The sequence below is a fragment of the Sturnus vulgaris genome, chromosome 2 (genome assembly GCF_052056855.1).
Source record: "Sturnus vulgaris isolate bStuVul1 chromosome 2, bStuVul1.hap1, whole genome shotgun sequence".
Taxonomy (NCBI): Eukaryota; Metazoa; Chordata; class Aves; order Passeriformes; family Sturnidae; genus Sturnus; species Sturnus vulgaris.
This window is the reverse complement of record NC_142244.1, coordinates 44,207,908-44,228,857: the sequence shown is the minus strand read 5'-3', so window position 1 is coordinate 44,228,857 and position 20,950 is coordinate 44,207,908. Positions and strand designations below refer to the sequence as shown.

The 20,950-nt window shown below is 36.6% G+C and overlaps 1 protein-coding gene across 6 annotated transcripts in view; it reads right to left on the bottom strand.

Moving 5' to 3' along the window:
• The window catches only part of CEP126 (centrosomal protein 126), a 71,804-nt gene extending 51,157 nt beyond the window's left edge, over window positions 1-20,647 (bottom strand). For all 6 annotated transcript variants that reach the window (XM_088159407.1, XM_088159406.1, XM_088159409.1 and 3 more), the window contains exons 1-5: window positions 20,553-20,647; window positions 19,633-19,758; window positions 11,009-11,154; window positions 9,530-9,635; window positions 5,821-6,019 (exon numbers count right to left, since the gene is read on the bottom strand). In XM_088159407.1, coding sequence (XP_088015533.1) covers window positions 5,821-6,019; window positions 9,530-9,635; window positions 11,009-11,154; window positions 19,633-19,758; window positions 20,553-20,647 — 672 coding nt within the window. The remainder of the gene's footprint in view (window positions 1-5,820; window positions 6,020-9,529; window positions 9,636-11,008; window positions 11,155-19,632; window positions 19,759-20,552) is intronic.
• Between the last annotated feature and the right edge of the window lie 303 nt (window positions 20,648-20,950).

Genomic DNA, 20,950 nt, shown 5'->3' with positions numbered 1-20,950 from the left:
ATAGTTCCTGAATTAATCAGTGTATGAATACAATTTTTAAAATAATCTCTTGTTCAGCTGAGACTAGAGCTCTTTATTTTCTAAAAAATAGTATCCATTTTTGTAGTCAATGAAAAAGGATTGTTTTTTCTTTTAGCAGTATACTTTGTAAAGACGGAAGAGTTTTTAACATGGTCCCACTCTTGTGCACTGCACAGCAGCAGCCAGGGCAGAAGGTGGATTTATGGAAGGAAATCCTAAAGGTAAGATACAGAAATACATTTAGAATCATGGAACATCCCGAGTTGAAAGGGACCCACTAGGATCACTGAGTACAAAGCCTGACTCCATACAGGGCAACCAGAAGGCTAAAAGATGTATCTAAGCATTTTCTATTATTTATATTTGTATCTTTCCAGAAATAAATTTACCTAATAAGACCATTTCATGTAATTTCCAACATTCACCACATGCTTCATTAACATAATCACTTATCTTGAAAAAAAAAAATTATTTGACTTATATGTTATCTGTTGTACAAATTCAACTTTTTTCAATCAGATATTTTCAAGACACACATTCTTCCTAAGAACTTCACAGATTTGATTTATAAAAACTTGTACAAGCTTTCAGCATCTAACCTTCCATAAACAGCCAACCAAATTTAAAGGTTAATTAAAAAAAATCTTGCCACTGTTTGAAATAGTGCAATTCTTTGTTTATTATATGAACTTTCAGTTTTCTGAAAGAGGTCCCAGTTACTCTCTGCTTATACTTGTCCTCTGAATTTTGGGTGTTTGGTTTGATGCTTTATTTTGTACTTTATTTATTGTGAACCATACTTCCTTAAGGAGATATGGAAGCATTGGGCATAAACTGTCCAGCAAAGCTCAGGTTACTAGATACCACAGAAGTGTTGCTGCAAGTTTATAATTATTAATATAAGAAAAATGTAATAATTGACTAGGCTCCTGGGTATCCAGGCCACCCTTAGAACACTAGGATAGAAACAGAATACTAAGATAGAAAAAAGTAGCTGAATTTTTTGTTGCTTTACAATTCACAAAAGTCTTCTCTTTTTTAAAAAACCTAAAACACAGCTCTGTCATCTTCAAAGGGGTAAAATTATTTTGGAGATTGATACTTTAATCTTTGTGAGAAATCAATAGATTTTCCAACATCCCCTTGAGACACCAGTATATACTATCCCTAGTATAATGGGGTAGATAATACCCCATTAGCATAATGCAGCATCCTGGTAGATCCATATGCACAAACTTTACATCTTCCAGTCCCTTCCTGCAAGCAAACATCTTACTGTAACTGCAGTACACTGAAGATTTGATACTGCTATTTTTTACTTTCTTCCTTTCTTTCAGCTACATTTATGAACATCTTACTCTGCTGCAGTAAAACAAATCCCTCCAAAACCAGTCATGAAGTATAGTAAAAATACTTTAGTGCATAGCTATATATATTTCACATATACACACACACACACACACATACACACACATGGATATATGTATATGAACATAAACCCAAAAACGGAATCACACTAATATGTATGGTAATTCTTATAAAAAAACTATATGCTTGTAAAAAATGAACGTGTATATGTTAAAGGACACTATCAATTTCCTTGTTGCTGTGGTTTGTGAGCTATGCTGTATGTATAACAATCATAACTTACCTACAAACAAAACCTTATCCATGTATTAGTACAACTCTGAAACAACCCCTTTTGTACAGAAAAGCTGTTTCAGCTTCAATCCTACAGTATTACCTGTTCAAGAAGTGCTTTGAACTGAGAAAAGACACTGTTGAATGAATTCCAGATGGTCGGTATGAAGATTGTCACGTGATTTTATACAGCACAAGTTTAGAATAAATTATTTTATGAAAACCTCCCCCAAAACCTCAAAACCCATTTTGAGGAAAACACAATCAAAACAAGTTGGAGTATTTGGGTAAAATAATTTAGTCTGGAGATACATTTCCATTTGTCTTTATAGCACATGTGAATTCTGGATTACTGAAATAATGTGGAAGATAGCCGTTAGTCACAATACTGGTTGAAAGCCAATGAAAACTGAACCCCTCTCCTCTTGCCAAGAGGAAAATAAGGAAATCACTCAGGCCTGTCATATAATTTAAATGATCAACATAAAAATGTTAACACTCACATTTACAAGTCAAAAAATCGCCAACATTTCTATATTTAAGGTGACCGTAGAAATCTATTTCAAGTAGTTGAATAGTCTCTACAAAACCGAGTTTAACTTCTGCTTCAATGCCATTTTATCCTAAGCCTCCCCGACAGAGTCTGTTTTCCCACTAACTAGCCTTGAGCATTCTAAAACTTCTTGATGCTTGGGAAAGACTCTGTAGACAGCACTCCTTTTTTCCATGCTGGTCTTGCCTATGGCTCTGAATAATTAGACTGACACAACACCTCTTGCAGAAGGAATCTTTGGTTAACTCATTCCAGTCATACTACAGTTTTTCCACCAGTTACCTGAAACATCTCAATTTCACAGACACTGAAACTCAAAAGCACAGTAACACAAACAGCTAACAGTCTTACGAGTGAACTCCTGCAAGGCAGGTGATGTCCGTGCCATTCAGTGGAAAATATTCTTCATTGTTTCTCAGAGACTTATGTGATTTTACATGTAACATGTATAAACACACACAGTATAGTAAGATACAATTTTTTTTCTGTATTAGACATAATATAAGAATAACCTGCTGAGCTTAGGGTTTGGGTTGCAATATCTGAGAAATTATACTAGTGTTTCATTCCTATTTCAATCCTGAAGTGTTTTCTTCCAAGGGGAATGGTATCCATAGAAAGAGTGGTACTGAGTATGTCAATGGCTGCACAATATGCTCAGAAAAAACAGTAAACCAAGGTAAAAGCCCTGCTTCAAATCAGTTGGAAAGGGATTTAAATTTGGATTTTACACCTACCACTTGAGGAACCTAATTATGGTCATATAAAGGGGGAAGAGGAAAATACAATCTCCATGTGATAATCTATAGCTATTTTGTCTTGAATTAGTTCTTCCAAGAACTTTGTTTAAAAAATGAAATAATAGGCATAAAATGTTATGCTATCAGTTTAATTCAGGCATAATGTATTTTTCTGGTAGAGCCTAGAAATACAGTACTGACCAAAACAATGTTGCATGGCCATGAAATCGAAGAGGTGACAAAAACAAAAAGACAAAAAATATCTGAACAATACTCTTTCTTGTCTCATTTGAGCCATTTAGTGGAAATTTTCTAAATTATTCAGTTCAAGGCAGATACCAGAAATGAAAAATTTCAACATAATGAGTTAACAGTTAAAAAAAAATGTTAAGCACCTTAGGTCTAATGTCATTTGGTGAAAAGCTGCATGCAGCTTTAGCTAACGACCATGCTACCAGCTCCACCTTAAAGATTTTTTTTTATATATGCATAAAACCAGGAAAAGATGGCGAGACAAAACCTTTTTTTGTGAATGAAGTTAGCAATATTAAATTCTTCAAAATGGATCATGCTTATACACATAAAACAGTAATTTTGATGTAGTGGCTTGGATGCAACTGTTGCACAAAACAAAATCTACTGCTCTCAATACTTTACACAAAATAATTTTGGAAAATGGTAGAAGCCACTAAAACCCACGGCTTACCAATGAATCTGTACAAATATTTAGAAAAGCATGGAACACAACAAATCTACTGGTAAAAACTTCACATAGAACTTTATTACCCTGTAGGAAAGTAAAGAATTTTAGGAATCTTTATAATCCTGTTGGGCCTGTAAAAACAGAAACAAAGAGAGGTCAAAGGATCTCAGTGGATGGCCAGGTTGCAAAGCATGTGCACAGTGAAATATTTTAATTTCAGAAATTACTTTGGACAACAGGCAGTATCAAGACTACTTAAGTCTATTGATTTCAGTAACAGTATTCTAAATCATTATAAATTATAGATTTTATTAGAGTATTAAAAATATTATTTCACAAAACAGGAAGTCACAATGCACATGCACACCAGACACCAGCACAATCCAAGTATTAAACTTCCAAAACTCAGGCCTTAGAACAAGGTCAATAGCTTTCTTGACTATTTTTCTAATCACAGTCCAAAGCATGCAATTTTAAGAACGCAAGTCCAAATATCTGAAATATAAATATTTACATTTTGAAATTATTCATCAGAGGAAAGAAGCTGAGCAACCCCTAGTGGTAACAGAAAAATACCTTCTGGGAAACAAAAGCAAAAATTTTTACAGGTATTTTCAAAAATACATTAATTTGTAAAAACAAATTCCTATATTATATGCAGTGTCCAAAGTTGATGATAACATTTAGAAAAAACTGAAAGCAAAAAATTATGCATGACTCAGCCATTTTCCCCTAGAATTCACTTAGAAAGTGATAATTCTGTTTGATAAAACACTCCAATATAGAAGTCATAAAATACAATTTGAAGAATCTTTTTATATATTTTTTCTCTGAGAGAGCATGTTTTGTTTTCTAATTCTAAGATGCTCTAATGCAGCTACTGCCAAATTCAGCATCATCATTTAGGAAGGGATTTGCAAACTCTCTACCAGTGAAATGCAAATAGGATATTATTCAAAAAAAAGCTTAGACTTTTTCCTATTTTTGTAAAGTGGTTATCTAGAATTCAGTTTTATCAGCTCTCTTCCATAAATTGTCACTTTTTCTTCCTTCTTTTATGCTTAGAAATGAGAAAGAGCACTGCCAGTACAAACTATTCCAGTTGACTGAGATTTTCTGTTAGACATCAGCTGCTCAAGATTTTCATGCATTTTAACCATCATAACAAAATAGATACAAAGGCAGAGATGAATGCTCCTAGATACATCAATATCAAACCATATCTGAACTCTCTCAAGTCTTTCACAAATTATCCATACACTTGTATTAAAAGGAAAAGCCCTTGCTCTATGGCCACCAATGATTCGATGCCTCCAGCCACAACCAAAATAGAGGGACAGGCTTCGTGGAGTCCAGGTCATTTCTGGTAACACGACTCTGGATACCAGTAGATATTATAGAAATAAAAGAGTAGCCTCAAAGTATGCCCTCTTTTTTTCCAGAAAATGTAATGTTGACGACAGTATTTCCAAAATCAAAGACAACACTGAGACATAAAATCACACTTAAAGATGCACAAATAAAAATCACTTTAGAGCTTAGTTCTCAAAAGGTGACTTTTTAAACTGATTTTGGTCTAAAAATGACTTCAGGCAGAAAAAGCTCGTTGCTGGAAGCAGCTATTCCAAAGATGACAAAAAAGGGTCTCAAGAGACTTGAAGTCAGTATCACCACACACTGGGAAAAATCAACCAAACAAAAAAATCCCCCAACATTTGACATGCCATCATTATACTGCTATAGCATTTTGTGCTGACCTGTCACAATCAGCACAGCAGAAACCTGGATGCACTGCAAACCAGCATTTTAAGTTCAGAGGTAGCACAAGACACCTATGATCGACTGTTGGCTACCAGTGTCAGAGATAAGAAGTCTGACATACAAATCTCACATAAACAGGGAAAAAAAGGACAACATATCTTGGATGAACTTGTGATAACATTCTTACAAATATTTTTAAAGATCTTTTATTTCTTACTGGAAAATATGTATAATTTTACTAAAAATAATCTATTGATAAGGCATAGTACAATGTACCCTCCTGTGTTGTCTAATTCAAAAAGACAGCTGAACAGAAGTTTCATTTTTATCACATTGAAGAAACTTTCTGTCACACTTACAACCATCTTGCAATGAATCACATGAAAATGAAAATATCATACCTCCAAACTGTTGAGATGCTGTTTTTCAAGGAGCTGTTGTATTTCTTTCAGATTTTTCTGGAAGAGAAATTGGTGACTATCCATGTGTGTTCTGCTGCTCTCCTGTATTGTTTCATCACTGCCAAACATTGCTGAATTCTGCTTCTGATGGAAAGAATCTCTTCTAGATGCTGATGAGGATGAAGCGTCATCTGTGGTTCTTGATACAAACAAGCAAATTATTACTTTTTCTTACTTCTATGCATCAACTGTACATTTTAAATGTGTTTCTTACCAAAAGTATACACCATCAATACATGATGAAAAGCCCGACAAATGCTGTTAGTACTATCTGAGTGTCCAACACTTTCCATTTTAAAACTTCTCTTCTGTTATTTATAAATAGAATTTTCTGATTGGGTTGTTGGGTGACTGCCTCAGGCTGCATTAATATGGAAAATGTCAGCCAACAGTTTGGTAATTTATGGTAATTTAGAGAAACGGAACATAGAGGGTTTGTTTTTTTTTTTGTTTTTTTTTTGTTTTTTTGTTTTTTTTTTTTGTTTGTTTGTTTGTTTTTTTGTTTGTTTTTTTTTTTAAGAAAAAACAAAAAGGAAAATAGGCTTTATTTTTCCTTAAAGTTGGCTTATTCAGACTGTAACTATATTGATGCTGTCAGGTATTCTCTTACTTCAAAGAGCGAGAAGGCTTTCTAGTATCCAGTATCCAAATCTACCAACCACGTATAATGTCAGTATTGTGGTATGTTAAACAACTGGTATTTGCTGCCTGACAAAAAAAAATCTTTGGAGTAGCTACTGTAATTGGGCCCTCTGACCAGCTCTTAGCTGAAGATACATTTTCACAAATGTACAGAAATTCAATAACCTCTTTCCTCCATTTCTATCCATTTCTTCAGCTCAAGGTCTTTCTTCTGAGCTTTCTCTTCCTACACTTAAAATTATCCCTTCTTTTTTCAGTGGATCTGTTTCAAGTGGGTAAATAAAAAGACTTTTTTTTTTAAATTTATCACAACACTTATAATTTTAGAGCAATGGAAAATGGAAACTTTCAAACCATTAAGATTATAGTTATTTTTCAGGAGATTTTATACAAAAAATGTTGGCTTAATTGTAGAGACCTAAGGAGAGCCTAAAATGGAATTTATTATTTCTGATGGGATGGCTGATGAACAAAATTATTTATTAATTTATTTAACTCAGAATTTATTTTTTATATTTATATTTATTTATTGAACTCAGAATACTGCATGCTGTTTTCTATTGCATGGCAGATATCCTCCCTATCCCAAAACTTTTTTGTTGTTGTGGACCAGACTGACTGATACCTGACCCCCAAAAATCTGATTTGTTGGTTTTTTGGACACACAGAACTTTCTTTATGTTTATTTGACTACTTCAACAATTCATATTTATAAAAATTTCTACATGTTTAGACCATTTATATTTATAAAAGTTTCAACATTCCAACTTTTCTATAGACCATTTTTGATTTGTCATATTAAAGTTTATACCCCAAGACTGAACTTCATCAAACACAGCAATTTTAAACACCAACAGGGAAATATATCTTGTTAAAAGAGCAGCATGCCATTTACACACCTAATGTACAAACATCCCAGTGTCTGCTGGCTAATGAGTTCTCCAAAATCTTTGCTTTAGCATGTAATAACTAAACCCTACTAGAAGCAAAATGGCTTTACTGCAGTATGGCATACACTTACTAGGTGTTTCGGGACTTTAGCTTTCTCCAAGAGGAGTTAATATGTCTCCATTGCTTAATGTATTTTTTACACCTTTTAAAGCACAGACATTATGAATTCTAGAATCTTTTGAAATTCACAGATATTCAGTTAGGTCTGAAGCTATTATTTATCTTGCATACTTAATACAGTATTCATTTCTTCCTTTTAGAGGAGACAGTCAATGAATTCTATGCATTCTCTTTCTGAGGAAGGGTAAATTCTAAAGATGACACAAGACTTTTGGCTTCAGCATTTATGGAACTGTAAGAAGCAACAGAAATATAGAAAGGTATCTACTACTTCATATGAGTTAGTTATTACCCATCCCAAAATTTCCAATTAAAGGAATTATAAGAAATGTTTAAAGCTTTACAGCTCAGAACTGTGAGTTCTTCACTGTTTAGAACCTTCTCAAAATGCTCTTCTGTTTTATCTGTACTGGCTGTCTTATGACCTCCAAATAGATCATTGTGGACTCAATTCTTAAACCTTTCTGACCCTGGCATCACTTATTTTCATCTTTTTTCCTTGAGCAATTTCTAATTTCAAACTTAGAGAAATATAATTAACTTTGAGATTCTTATCTCTCTCTTAAACTTGGTTACAAGGGGAAAACAAACTGTAAAAGAGTATGAACATATAAATTTAATTTCCTTAGGAAATCAGGTTAAGAAAATGAAAACCAGAAAAAGAAGGCACTATCGTTATCAAAGGACAGTGAATTTTTAAAATTAAACGAATAAAAATGGAGTGATAGCACTGTAAAAAATAGTAAGTGGTTTGTATGAGTCCTGAGATACTAATATGTTGCACAAGAAGCAGTTTGAAAAAAGATGAAAAATAAAGAAAGAAATGATAAAGGCACTGAAATGCTGTCCTTAATCAAGTCTATAAGTGGAATGAGACAAATGATCAGGAAACCTGGAGCAGGGGTCAGAAACATCGACATTTTTTGCCATAAACTAAACTTAGCTATAACAGGTAGATTTCTTGTTTGTTTCTTTGTTTTTGTTGCTGCAGTCTTCCCATGAATGTTGACTAGAAAGTAGCATGAGTGTTAAACTCGATGAGTTATAAAATATTTTCTTAACTGACCAATTTATCACCTGAAAATGTGTTAATCAGAAGACATATGTAAACAAATTGAGTATTAATGTCACAATAAAGAACACTGAAGCCTCAAAGTAGGGAGACCTCTTTCAGACAGGATTTATCTCTATTCTGAACATTTGCACAATTTATATCATACAGAAAATAACTGAAATGCAGAAAGGAATAACAAAAGAAGCAACAATGAAAATAACCCCCTGAGCTGCTATGAAGAAAGAAATGAGGGATTACGAAAGGGATAACCAGGAACCAGTAGAGAATATAGCAGATAAATAAACAATGTATGAAGGAACATTCTGTTATAAGTCAAGGTATTTTAGTGCTTGGGTAGAATGAAAAGTATGCAAATAAAATTTTATGTGATATAAAATGAAATTACAGGTCAAGTTTTTACCCGGATGCTCTTGATTTACATAAAGAATGAGAAATATAAAGGAATGACAGCTGGAAAGAAGATCCTAGGGTGAACATATAAACTAGTGTATCCTTGAATGTCAAAAGGAAAAAAATCTGGATAAGAAATCACCTAGACGGAATAATTCTGAGAATAGCAAATGGCTTGATAACCATGGCAATCTGAGTTGGACTATAACTGACTGGAGACTGAGTTAGTCTTGACTATTCCCAGAATTCCACAGAGGGGAAAAGGTTTGTGTCATCTCCTATGCTGTTTTACCAATTGGAGACAAACAACTCAAGGAAATTGCATAATGTTTCATTGGAAAACTTCACAGAAATGCTTTCTTTGCCACACGAGAAATGTCCTACAATTTCTTAAAGGTAATTGTCTGCTGTTTATTGAATACAGTAAGAAAATTACTTCCTTTGATCATCAGAGTAAACAGGAATGCTTACCTGAAGTTGATTTTGTTTAAGTTTGGTGTTAAAACTGATCCTTTAATTTGTTCAAGAGCTTCTTCTAACTGAAAAGCTGCATTTGTCTGGACTGGAGAGATCAGAGCTAAAAAAAAAAAAAAACGGGGAGAAAGTATTTTAAAATTGGAATATTTTACCATAAATAGTTTGGTTAAGCTGCTGAAGTTTGCAAGCCTAAGTCCAGATAGTTACAATAAACACAGCAGTTTAGCATTATTAGACATGCAAGAGCACCTCAAGTTCCTCTGAAACAAAATCTCAGTCTATTTACAAGTTTAGAGTCACCCATGTATTCAACAGTTTTGCTATTTGCTTTTAAACTGCACTGTTGAAAAAATACAAGGTTAAAAAATCTAGCTTTGCTTTTACATCATGATTATTCCACTCATGCACTAAGCCAATGTTATGGTTTGTAGATATTTTATAGAGGCTAAATTGTAATTTAATAATTGAACCAGTGGGGAAAGAAGGAGTCCAGACAGGCACAATGTATTGCCACTTTCAAGTCAATAGAAGTAAGGTAGAGAGTAGCAGAGGCAGAATTTCTATAAACGAAAACCAAGAGAAAAGACTGTGATTCCTTGTATTGCTACAAAGTCTGGGCTGTCAGTAGAGCTATGCAGAAGCCCTAAGCCAGTACTGTTCTATTTTGTAATTTTAATCTGACATTTGATCTTGAAGTCAGAGACATTACCTCACAGCTGGCACAACTGCAGTTGGGAGAGTAAATCTGTTAAAGAATACCTAAGTAATAGACCATATCTTAAGCATTTGAACACTGGAAAGTTGACGGGAAATCAGACTTGGCCAATGCTGTTACAAACTCCTGCCAATCTGCACTGATTCCAAGAAAGCAGGAACTGAGCTGAACTGATCATTGCTTCCCAGCAAGAGAATAGCTTAGAAAGTGGACTAATTCAGAAAAAAAACCTTATGTATCATATTAATATATCCTGGGACTGAATTTACATAAGGATAAACAAAATGCACATTTTTGAATATTTTATATTCAAAGGTTCAAAGACAGGATCATTACACTATTCTAGTAACTGTCAGTGGCCTTGTAACACCTCTCACTCAGCTGTGAAAGCACTGTACTGCAACCAATAAGCACACTGCAGTCAAAAAAGTGGGGAAAACCCAGGAAGTCACAACACCTCAAAGAGGTCATGTACTTACTGTGACTGGAATATAGTGAAATATCTCACAGTACGGTTTTTAGAAAAAAGAAATCTGCTTTTATTTCCCCTACCCAATTGTCACATGTATCAGGTCTGAGCTTCTTGTCAGTTGTTTTGCTTTTGTGAATTCAATTATTTGAGTGAAGTTAATTGTTCTGTTTACTAATAGAAAAGACTGATGGCCTCCAGAGGTCCCTTCCAACCTTAACTATTCTCTGATTCTGTGAATATAAAAACACTTGTATTGTGAATAATGGTTAATTTTTAATTGACAAACCTGTTTGTTTGTGTGGAGACAAAGACTGATGAGCATGCCGGAACTTAGCAGTTGCCTCCTGAAATTTAATTTTCCTCTGCTGCAGAACTTGTTCTCTAAATCTTTGTTCTTTTGCTTCTTCTTCCTTCTGTCTTTCTTCAAAGGCTCTGTATTTGAGAAGCAAAAGTAGATAATTCCTATGTTTATGAATTACATTTACCCAAATATTAGTAATTTGCTTACCAACTTGCCATTTTAGTACAAAAGCTTGCTTGTCCATAAATTAAATGCTATTAACTTCAGTACAGCCAGGTTTTTTGAATTTGTGGAATATAAATGGGTCAGTGGGTGGTGAAGAAGAGTCACAACATATTTTTATTTTTAGCCTCAACCAGGGATTTTATTCTTTTTTATATGTGAATTAACATGCAGACTCGACCAGTTCTTGTCACAATGTGACTTTTACAACAGCCTTTACAGTACCACATAAGTGTATCACAGTGGGCAGATAGTAGAAAGGTTAACTGCAAATGCTCTGTGCGTGCTTTTCACAAGTTGTTGGGGAAATAATAACAGTTTAAAAGTTGTTATTTTAAAATAACACAACGGACTACAGCTTTTATCTATAAATATGCAAGAGTAAGTATCAAGTTGTAGCTGTTAAGAATCTTCCTGAAAGACAATTGGTTTGGCAGCACAAAATGGGATAAAACAGTAAGTAACACGAAATTATAATTGACAATATCTGTTATTATTAAAAAATACATTAAATGTGTCCTCTCACTGGATGGAAAACAAAGCAGGCTCTAGTTAAAAACAACCATCATCACAAAAGTTTCCTTCAGTAGGCATGAGCTTCATGAAGCTCTCTGGAATCTTTTCTCCTGCTGACAGAATCATCAAGTTTTACTTATAAACTAGCCCCCTGAGTGAAATATACCCAGCATATTTATTGGCCCAGTGCCTATGTAGGCAAGTCATATTTAATGGTTTTACACTAAAAGAGAGTAGATTCAGACTAGATATGAGGAACAAATTTTTTACAGTGAGGGTGGTGAAACACTAGAGCAGGTCAGCCAGGGAGGTTGTAGATGCCCCACCCCTGGAAACATTCTATTCTAAAAGCAGTAATAATATAAAATTAATGGTCTTCACATGAAACTTCCCAGGCCTGCCATACAAAGATCACTACAGCTGGGAACTTCCCATCTGTGTATTAGAAATGTGATTTAACAGGTCACTAGTACACTAAGTAGGGTCCCCCTCCAGCCAGCATTAGTGTAAAGAAATGGTTAGCCATATGTTCTTAATTTCTCTCATCACAATAAGATACCATCCCATAACTCTAATCACTAGAAGTTGCTTCATAGTTCTTGCTTAATGGAGCAAAGCTGCTACTTCACAGAGCTACCCCTTAACTCAAGCTATTTTATTTATTCTTCCTGTTGCTTTTCAGGGAAAAAGCTCAAACTGAAATATTCAACGTGACCCTCTCTAGTATCCCTTCACAGTGATGACAGATCTCCTGGGAAAACAAACACAAAAATGATTTGAAATAGGTACTTTTTATTTTAGAAAGCTTAAAGGCTGTAATTGCACAATAGTTAAAAAAAAATAGAAAAACTGCCAACTAATTCCCAAGTACACACTTATACAGGAATATCCACTTTAATCCACTTGGAAGCCAAAGCATAGCAGACAGAGACAAAGAACTTTCACTATTCTGAAAACTCATATACCTGCCAAAGCATGTTAGAACTAAAAGAACTAGAGTTCATTGTCCACTTTCAGTATTCCTGAATTTCACTCACCTTAAAATCTAATACAGAAATCTGCAATTTTATCTTGACTAAATGAAAATCACAAGAGAGGAAACAGACTTGCTTATCCTCGTAAGTACTTTAAACACATTCTTCTTGATGCCCTTTAATAGCTCTAGAAACTGATCAAGAAGGCCTTTAGTTGAACTGTAGTTGCTAAATTCAGACATGTGGGAAATCTACAACTTTACACCTGGAGTAATTCCAGCGATTAACTCCAAAAAGGAAAAAAGTCAATTCTGACAGAGTATTTATTTTTTTAAATATTATTTTGAATATGACTTAGCTGCATTCTTCCACATTCCTAATAATAAGTATTAAAAAGAGGACTGTTGTTCCATATAGCTGGGAATGAGCAAGTCTAAATGCTGATGCAAGAGGTCTTCTTTCAGCACAGCTCATCATGATCACAATGTGGTTTGGATTAAGACATGAAGGAGTAAAAAGGGATCTTATTTTAATGTAAGGCAATGAATCAAAGTTATTCAGTGAAGCCTTGTTAACTTCTTAACCTGGCAGAATGTAAATTGTAACACCCAGGTTCATTATGTAAAATAAATAATTTTAAGAATGCACATTTACATCTTACAGAAAAACAGTTAAAGCAAATGTTTGTTCATGCACTCTCCTTAAGCCACCAACTTAGGTTCATATCACAGATGTCATATTGGCAAAAGAGTGTGGCTTTAAGATGGATAGTTAGCAGAAGAATTTCCTGACTGGTGTTTTTTTAACCCAATTTTTCTGTCTACTATAAACAACCCAGTGGAGCAGCAATTTTTGAAATGGCTGCCAAAATATTTATGGAGAATTTGGAATACGAAACTGAAAATACTTAGCTGTCTCACATATATAGACATTATGTGGAAGGCATTTTTATGTTAAAAACAGCATGACTAGATGGTGGAGCTACTTCCTGGATAATTTTATTAAATTGTCTTCACAGTGAAGTGATAGATGCTACATTCCCAGGTGGAGTAAATGCTTACTACTGCCCCGGACGAAAATGATAATTAATAAAGGAATATATACGGTGTGTATGGAATGCTATGAAATGAACCTTTTGATACTGAGTTGATATTATACTTCCATTGCCATATCATTTTACAAAACAGTGCACAGTAATTTCTAAATTGAGGTAGGGAGATGACTAATGTCAATGACTAAAGTAGGATCAAATTGCCCAAAAATCAACTTTTTTATCTGAGACACTTACCAAGACCAGGAACATATATTGAATCTATTCCTTCATTTTCTTTGATTATTGAATGCTGAATACAAAAAGACAGCCTGAAACTGCTGCAAGAGTTTCAGAAGGACCAACCCTTACAGTACTGTACGGGCTCACAGAGGGCTGCAATATGTCCCAAAGGTCCACAGGGGTATGTCTGCACTATGTACCAGTTGTCACATTCCAAGTCTTGTTCATAGGCAAAACCTAAGAACTTCATATAGTCAAGCATTTTTTTTTTTGTTAGCATAATTCAAATCTTAGGAGTCCAAGTATTATCAATCCAGGATTGTTACTGAAAAATAATAATACTGTTAGAATATATCTATACAGAAAAGGGCTCAATAATAGTGATAAACCAGTTTGAACTGTTATTCACACATTGAGTTTCTATCCCTTTTCCCGATGCTCATTCTTGCATTGCTCTTTGGCATGCCAAGGCTTGTAGTTTCATTCTGGTTGTGCTGGAGTGTTAGGGTGAACTGGCAGCATCTCGAGTCCCTTCAGCAGGACCAACAAGATCTTCGTGTAAATACTTTCTTCTCCCTCATCTTAGGATCCACTTGGAGTCATTTTTATATTTGCTAATACACTTTTACACCTCTGCTCTATCATTGTCAATCTGTAGCTCCACAGTACCTCCATATATTCCATACATAGTGCTTCTATGTATGTTACATACTATTTTCTTCTCTTCGTTACCACTAAAGCCAGGTTTGTCAGATCTAGTTCTGCATTTCTTTAGCTGACTATTGATGAGTATAGCCAAGTGGTATCCAGTGCCAAGCCCGTGTGCCATCTCTTACCATCCCTGGCCTGTACTCCTCCATGCCACATCCTGCACCTCCAGCTTGCAAAGCCTCTGCTACTGTACCAGGCCTGCATTTCTCTATATTGCTTCATTATTTTAGAGTCATAAATATCTCATTCTCTGCATAGAATAACTGCTTCTTACTGCTACCTATATTAAACTATGGTCATACAATAAAAAGATAAACAAAAGCAAAATAAATTAGCCACAGACACCTGGTCTTTTAGAGAAATTGCTGTTGCAGCTAAACCAAGAAAAACAAACTGCTGTCAGGTCAAGAAAAGTTCAGAGAGCAAGCTTGGCAAGCATCTTTTCCAAGGCCTTGCAAATTCAGCACAATCCTGTGGCCCATTATCAGAAATAGCAATACTGCATTTCAAGTCCACATGGTTACAGTGATCACCTACTTTTCACAGTTCCATTCTGATGTAAAAAGTAATACAAAATTCTTAACACTCTGCCCTCTCTGTTTACCAAGTGCTGACATTGTTCTTGTATTTCTGGCTGTAGACTGCTTTTCATTCTCTATCGACAAAACTGATGAATGATTTAAAGCGCTTTTATTAAATAATCAAAGTTAATCAGCCAGTAGGTGGAGCACAAAGCTTGTGCATACGAAAGAACAATAGATTGGGAATAGATTGGAAACCGATATAGATTTCCTTCCCCAGTTCAACAGATGGATTAGCTATTTCAAGATAATTCAAAATGCTGAGCCAAGATAACTGACTGTAAGGTTTATTTTAAAATGCACATAGACAATTGCATTTCCAGAATGAACCAGCTACCTGCAGACAGTAACATCACAGTAAAATGGGATGCACATTTTGCACTGAGCAGTAACAGCATGAAGTCTATAGTCCCCAACAAAACTGACAGCTGGTATTTAGAAAGCAGTGTGTTACAGAAACATAAAATATGATATCCTGTTCATTTGCATCAAGTATGTACTTAGTCAGTAGCTCTTATTTCCAGAATACTGTTATTTAAACAAAGTATCTGCCAGCTACTGCCCCAGAGAATATTTGATTCTTAATCTGATCTTGAAATTGCAACTTCATGTATCAGTGAGACAATAAATTACTCTTGATACTCAGCCAATTTGTATAAACTGTAGGCTAGGGTTTTTTTGCTGTGTTGAATTATTGCTATTAACACAAAACTAAGGAGCTTATTCAGTACAAGAGATGCAGAAAAACCCAGATGACATCAGGGGGGTTGAAAAGGATCTGTGATTTAAGTTACTGAGATTTTTATTTCCAAAGCTATCCTTGCTCTTTCTGAGCAAGTAATGGTTTTGTCTTTTACTACTAAACCAATTAAAAGCTTGTAGAAGATGAGTATTTTTAATGATGAAGGTGCTGCGTTTTAGAAGTATTTACAACAAATCAACAGTAGACTGTCAGGGAAAATTTCATTACAAGTACATATAGAAAAGGTTGAAAACAGAAGACCTCAATCTGCTAGAATCTTGCATATGCATGTGCAGGACTCATTAGATTTAAAAGTGCTTTGGTACAACCTTGTTTAAAGGAGGTCTGCTGGTGGTTCCTGAAAAAAAAACCCACAAAGAAAAACCCCCAGAAAAGTTTTCCTCCACAAAGTAATATGAAAGAAATTAACTTAAATGACACAGGATTAAGGAAAGAGGAGAAACTCTCCTGTATTTTCTCTAGTGCTTCTTCCTAAAGGGAATTCACTGCTTTTATTTTCTTACTAGAAAATTTAGAAACTTAAGATTGACACTAAATTTGGTTAAGCTTGATCAACTTCATAAAATTCTACAAAGAAATTACAGTCCTGTAGATGAGAGGAGAGTAGTAGGTATTGTCTATTTGGACTTTACTAAGGTTGCTATCTCCCCTATGACCCTCAAAAACGAGACGGTGCTTTACAGGCTGAATTAGCAGAGAGTGAGTCGGAATATGAACAGTCTGAATGTGATTAGTGACACAAAGTCCTAATAGAGGCCAGTGGTAAACCCTGAGTCAATAATGGACCAACTCCTCTTCAATACCTTCATTAAACATAGAAACATAGAATCATTTGGGTTAGAAAAGACCTCTAGGATCATCAACTCCAACAACAAGCCCAGCACAGCCAAGTCCATGTCTAAACTACATCTTGAAGTATACCACATGCAACCACTCCAATGGGCAGCCTTTTCCAATGCTTGTCAACCCTTTTCATGAAGAAAATTTTCCTAGTATCTAATCTAAACCTCTCCTGGTGCAATCTGAAGCCATTTCCTCTCATGCTGCAGCACTGGTTACTTGAGAGAAGGGACCAGCCTTGTTGCAAAGAAGGTCAGTGGAACTTCACCAGGCAAAGCTCAGTCAGCATGTAGAGGGAAGTGATCCTTCTCCTCTGCTGAGCACTAGGCAGGCCACAGCTGAAGGACTGTGTCCAGCTCTGGGCTCCTCAGTACAAGAGACATGGACACACTGGAGACAGTCCAATGAAGGGCCACAGAGATGCTGAAGGATCTCTCTAGGAAGAAAGGCTGAAAGATCTGGGACTGTACAGCCTGGAGAAGGCTCAAAGGAATCTTATTAATGCCTTTAAATACCTGGAAGGAAGGTGCAAAGGGGAGAGAGCCGGATATCTTCAGTGATGCCTGCTGACAGGACCAAACTGAGCCACAGAAGTTTCCTTTGGAATATCAGGAAACACTTTTTTTTTTTTTTTGTAAGGATGACAGCACTGACACGGATTGCCCTGAGAGGCTGTGGAGTCTCCATTCGTGGAGAAGCTCAAAAACTGTTCCTGTGCAACCAGCTCTAGGTGGCCCTTTCTAAGTGAAGGTGTTCAACCAAATGACTTCAAGAGGTCCCTTTCAACCTCAACTATTCTATGCGAAGGTTAGAGGTAGAAAATGGACTGTCACACTTCACACTCTCCATTTAAAAAATACAAAAGATAGAAATTCTCTTTTGAAATAATGTAATAGTAGTGCCAAGAATAACTCCTAACATATGCCTGTAAGCCCTGGCAGGGAGAATTTTGGGTGCTGCCAGGTGAGAATGTGGAGCTTAAGAACGTCATGCTACCCTTGAGAACCATCATCATATCTAACACCTTTACATGTGTAAGAAAGCTAACGGAATTTGGCTCATACAGACTTGACACATGACCTGAGGGTTGATCAATCAATTCCTACCTGCATAATTGCCAGGAAAAAATATTTAGATTCAAGGAACTTTATTTTCAAATTACTCTCTTGCACATATGCAGTGACCTTTAATTTTTAATTATACATGTCACAGCTTATAACATTGTATGCACTTGCTATCTTTCAAAAATTAAACAACTCACTCCTTTTCAGTTATTAGGAGAAAACTTGTTACCACAGACTTCCGTTTGAACTGCTTATTTTACTAATAATTATGCCATTCTCAATTATCACAAATTGAAAGGCCTCATTTTATGAATACCGTATCTAAATTTTTAAGTGGCTCACCTGAGCAACTTGGATTTATACTGTGTTTCTTAAGGCTGCAATGAAATACATATGGAAATGTATTCATGTATCCATGAGTATTACTTTAACTACACCAGTCTGTCAAAAATATGTAGGCTGTCTGGTATTTGCTTTTACATTAGAGTATAATATTTCAAGACCAGTAATACAATAAACAGTGTTCATCTGAGATGTGTAGCATTGCAGTGGTTCTGTTCCAGAAAATGAAGTTAGGTATTTAATTTTTCAACTGAGACTCAGTTTATTATCTGCAAAGGTTGTGGATTGTACTCTGTCTTTAATTACCCGCAGGCGATTATATCTCTTCCATTTTTCTTTATATTTCAAAGGTAAGTTGATAGCACATGCTGTTAGGCTAAAATGGCAATATAAACAATATATACCACCTCTCTTATGAGTTATGAGCATAAGCCATAAGTAAACATTGTACAACAGAAGTCATCTGACAGGGGAGCTGTGGGGCACGAGCATTAACACGTTAACAAGAGGCACAGGAAGCTGGTCTGAGGCTGGGGGCTTGCAAGGAGGAACCCATCTGCTGCTCCAGTACACACAGCTGAGCCCCCTTTATGTGTGAGCACCACCTCAGTGTGAGGGAAAAGACCTTTCTCTGTGCCCATTAAACTACTTACAGCACTCGACTGAGACATTTCAGTGCATAATTTACTTAATCCATTTGTCACAGAATATTTCATGGCTTTGCATTCTCATTTATGCAGAAGACAAACTATGCAAAGCTCTGTTTAAAATGTCAGTACAAAATAACTTTATTATAAGTATAATCCTGTACAAGAAAAATGTTGCTTTGTGTTTTTTGGGAAGTGGAAGCACAAAGCCTCTCCACAAAGGGGAGGCTGTGCAGCTGTTTCGCCACGCAGACACAAAAGCACACACTTCAGCAGGCAACAACTGCCTTCTGCTGGCCCACACTGTACAGCTGAGTGCATTTTCCATACATCCATCGAAGCTAAAAAAACACTAGAAACGCAGATCAGAGCCACAGGATGAGAGTGCTACTTACCTTTAGTTTATATGAGATGTGACTACAGTGCGTTTCCAAAAATTAGCAATTAAACAGAATATTGCTCTTTTTATATTTTATTTGTCCTACAGCAAGAAACTTGATTTGTGAAACTTTTCAGCGTAGATTCATCTAGGTCAAAGCAGTGAGCTATTTATCAAAGTGAACATGAAAATAGTAGAGATATATAGATCTGTCTCAAGGTTTTGACTCTTTTTGCTTTTGTTTTCTCTTTTTTTTTTTTTTTACAATCCTCTGTTAAAAGAACCCCAGTTACTTGCCTCCTTCTTCTGTTTGTCTCCATCAAATATTTCATTGCCTTGCTCCGATGCATTTTTTGATCCTCTTTCAATGCTCTACGTTCCTCTTGTAAATCTTGTTCAAAATGAAATATTAAATCTCTATCCCTAAGACCGTGTTAAGGACAATAGAAACTCGATGGAACAGCTCATTAAAAACAGAATAGCCTGTGTGATTTACCTTATACAGAGGAGGTCCTAAAATTGTATATTACAATCATAACTAACTTTACGCTCATCCAGCAAAAATGTAATTTGCATTTTGCTTTTTAAAGGGATTTGAGGAGACGCTTTGCACTCATCTGTCACACTACCAGCTGAAAAATCCCGCCTTTATTATGTTCATTGGAAGGGACATTTTGTGTAGTTACACAAACCTGTAACATAACGATGTAGGTATGACAGGGAAAATGTTAAATAGTAAACACTTCCCCACATCCTAAAGGACTAGTTGTTTACAGTGAAATTGATTAACGTAATTAAATGAAAGTTCTCCACAGAGCCAGATCAGTCCTGCATCACGCCAGTAGTTATTTAATAGCACTCTGCAGGCCGATCTTAAGAGTTTGTGTCAGTAGTTCTTACCACTAAAACTCAAAAAACAAGAACCCACAAGTTAGGATGGAAAACACGATTCCTACTGGCATAGTCTCCTAGAAGAGGGGAAAGAAGAAAACTCCGAACTTGCTAGAGAAGTTTTTCCCAGAGCAGATAAAACCGCTCAGCGCACAAGTTTCAATTTGAAGACACCCCTGAGGCGGTCCCTGACCGCGGGGCAGGGCGGAGGCTGGGCCATCGCCGCCCGGCCCCGCCGCCGCCCCACACGGGCCCCACGCAGCCCCGGCCCTCCTTCGCAGCAGGGCTCGGCCGGCCCCGAGAGACGCCCGGCACAGCAAGGATACACAGGGACGCTCCGCTGCCCTCCCGCACGCTCCTGCGGGGCCCCGGCCAGGAGCTGCCCCCGCGCCGCCCCGCCGGCCTTCCCGCCGAGCTCCATCCAGCGCCCGGGTCAGCGCCGGGCCCGCACCGCCAACAGCGCCGGGCCCCGCCGCGCCGCTCTGCGCGTCCCCCCGGCCTCGTAGCAACCGGCGACGCCGCTTCCTTCGCAACGGGGCGGCACCGCGGCGCTGGGGGAGCGGCGTGCGGGAGAGGGTTTGGCTGGCGCAGCATTTGCTGGCTCCCAGGCGGGCCGGGAGCCGCCTCGCCCGGCAGGAGCGTGTCGGTGTCCCGGCAGGAGCGTGTCGGTGCCCGTGCCAGAGTTTGAGCCACGCGTGGGAATCGCCTCGCACCCTCGTCCCGT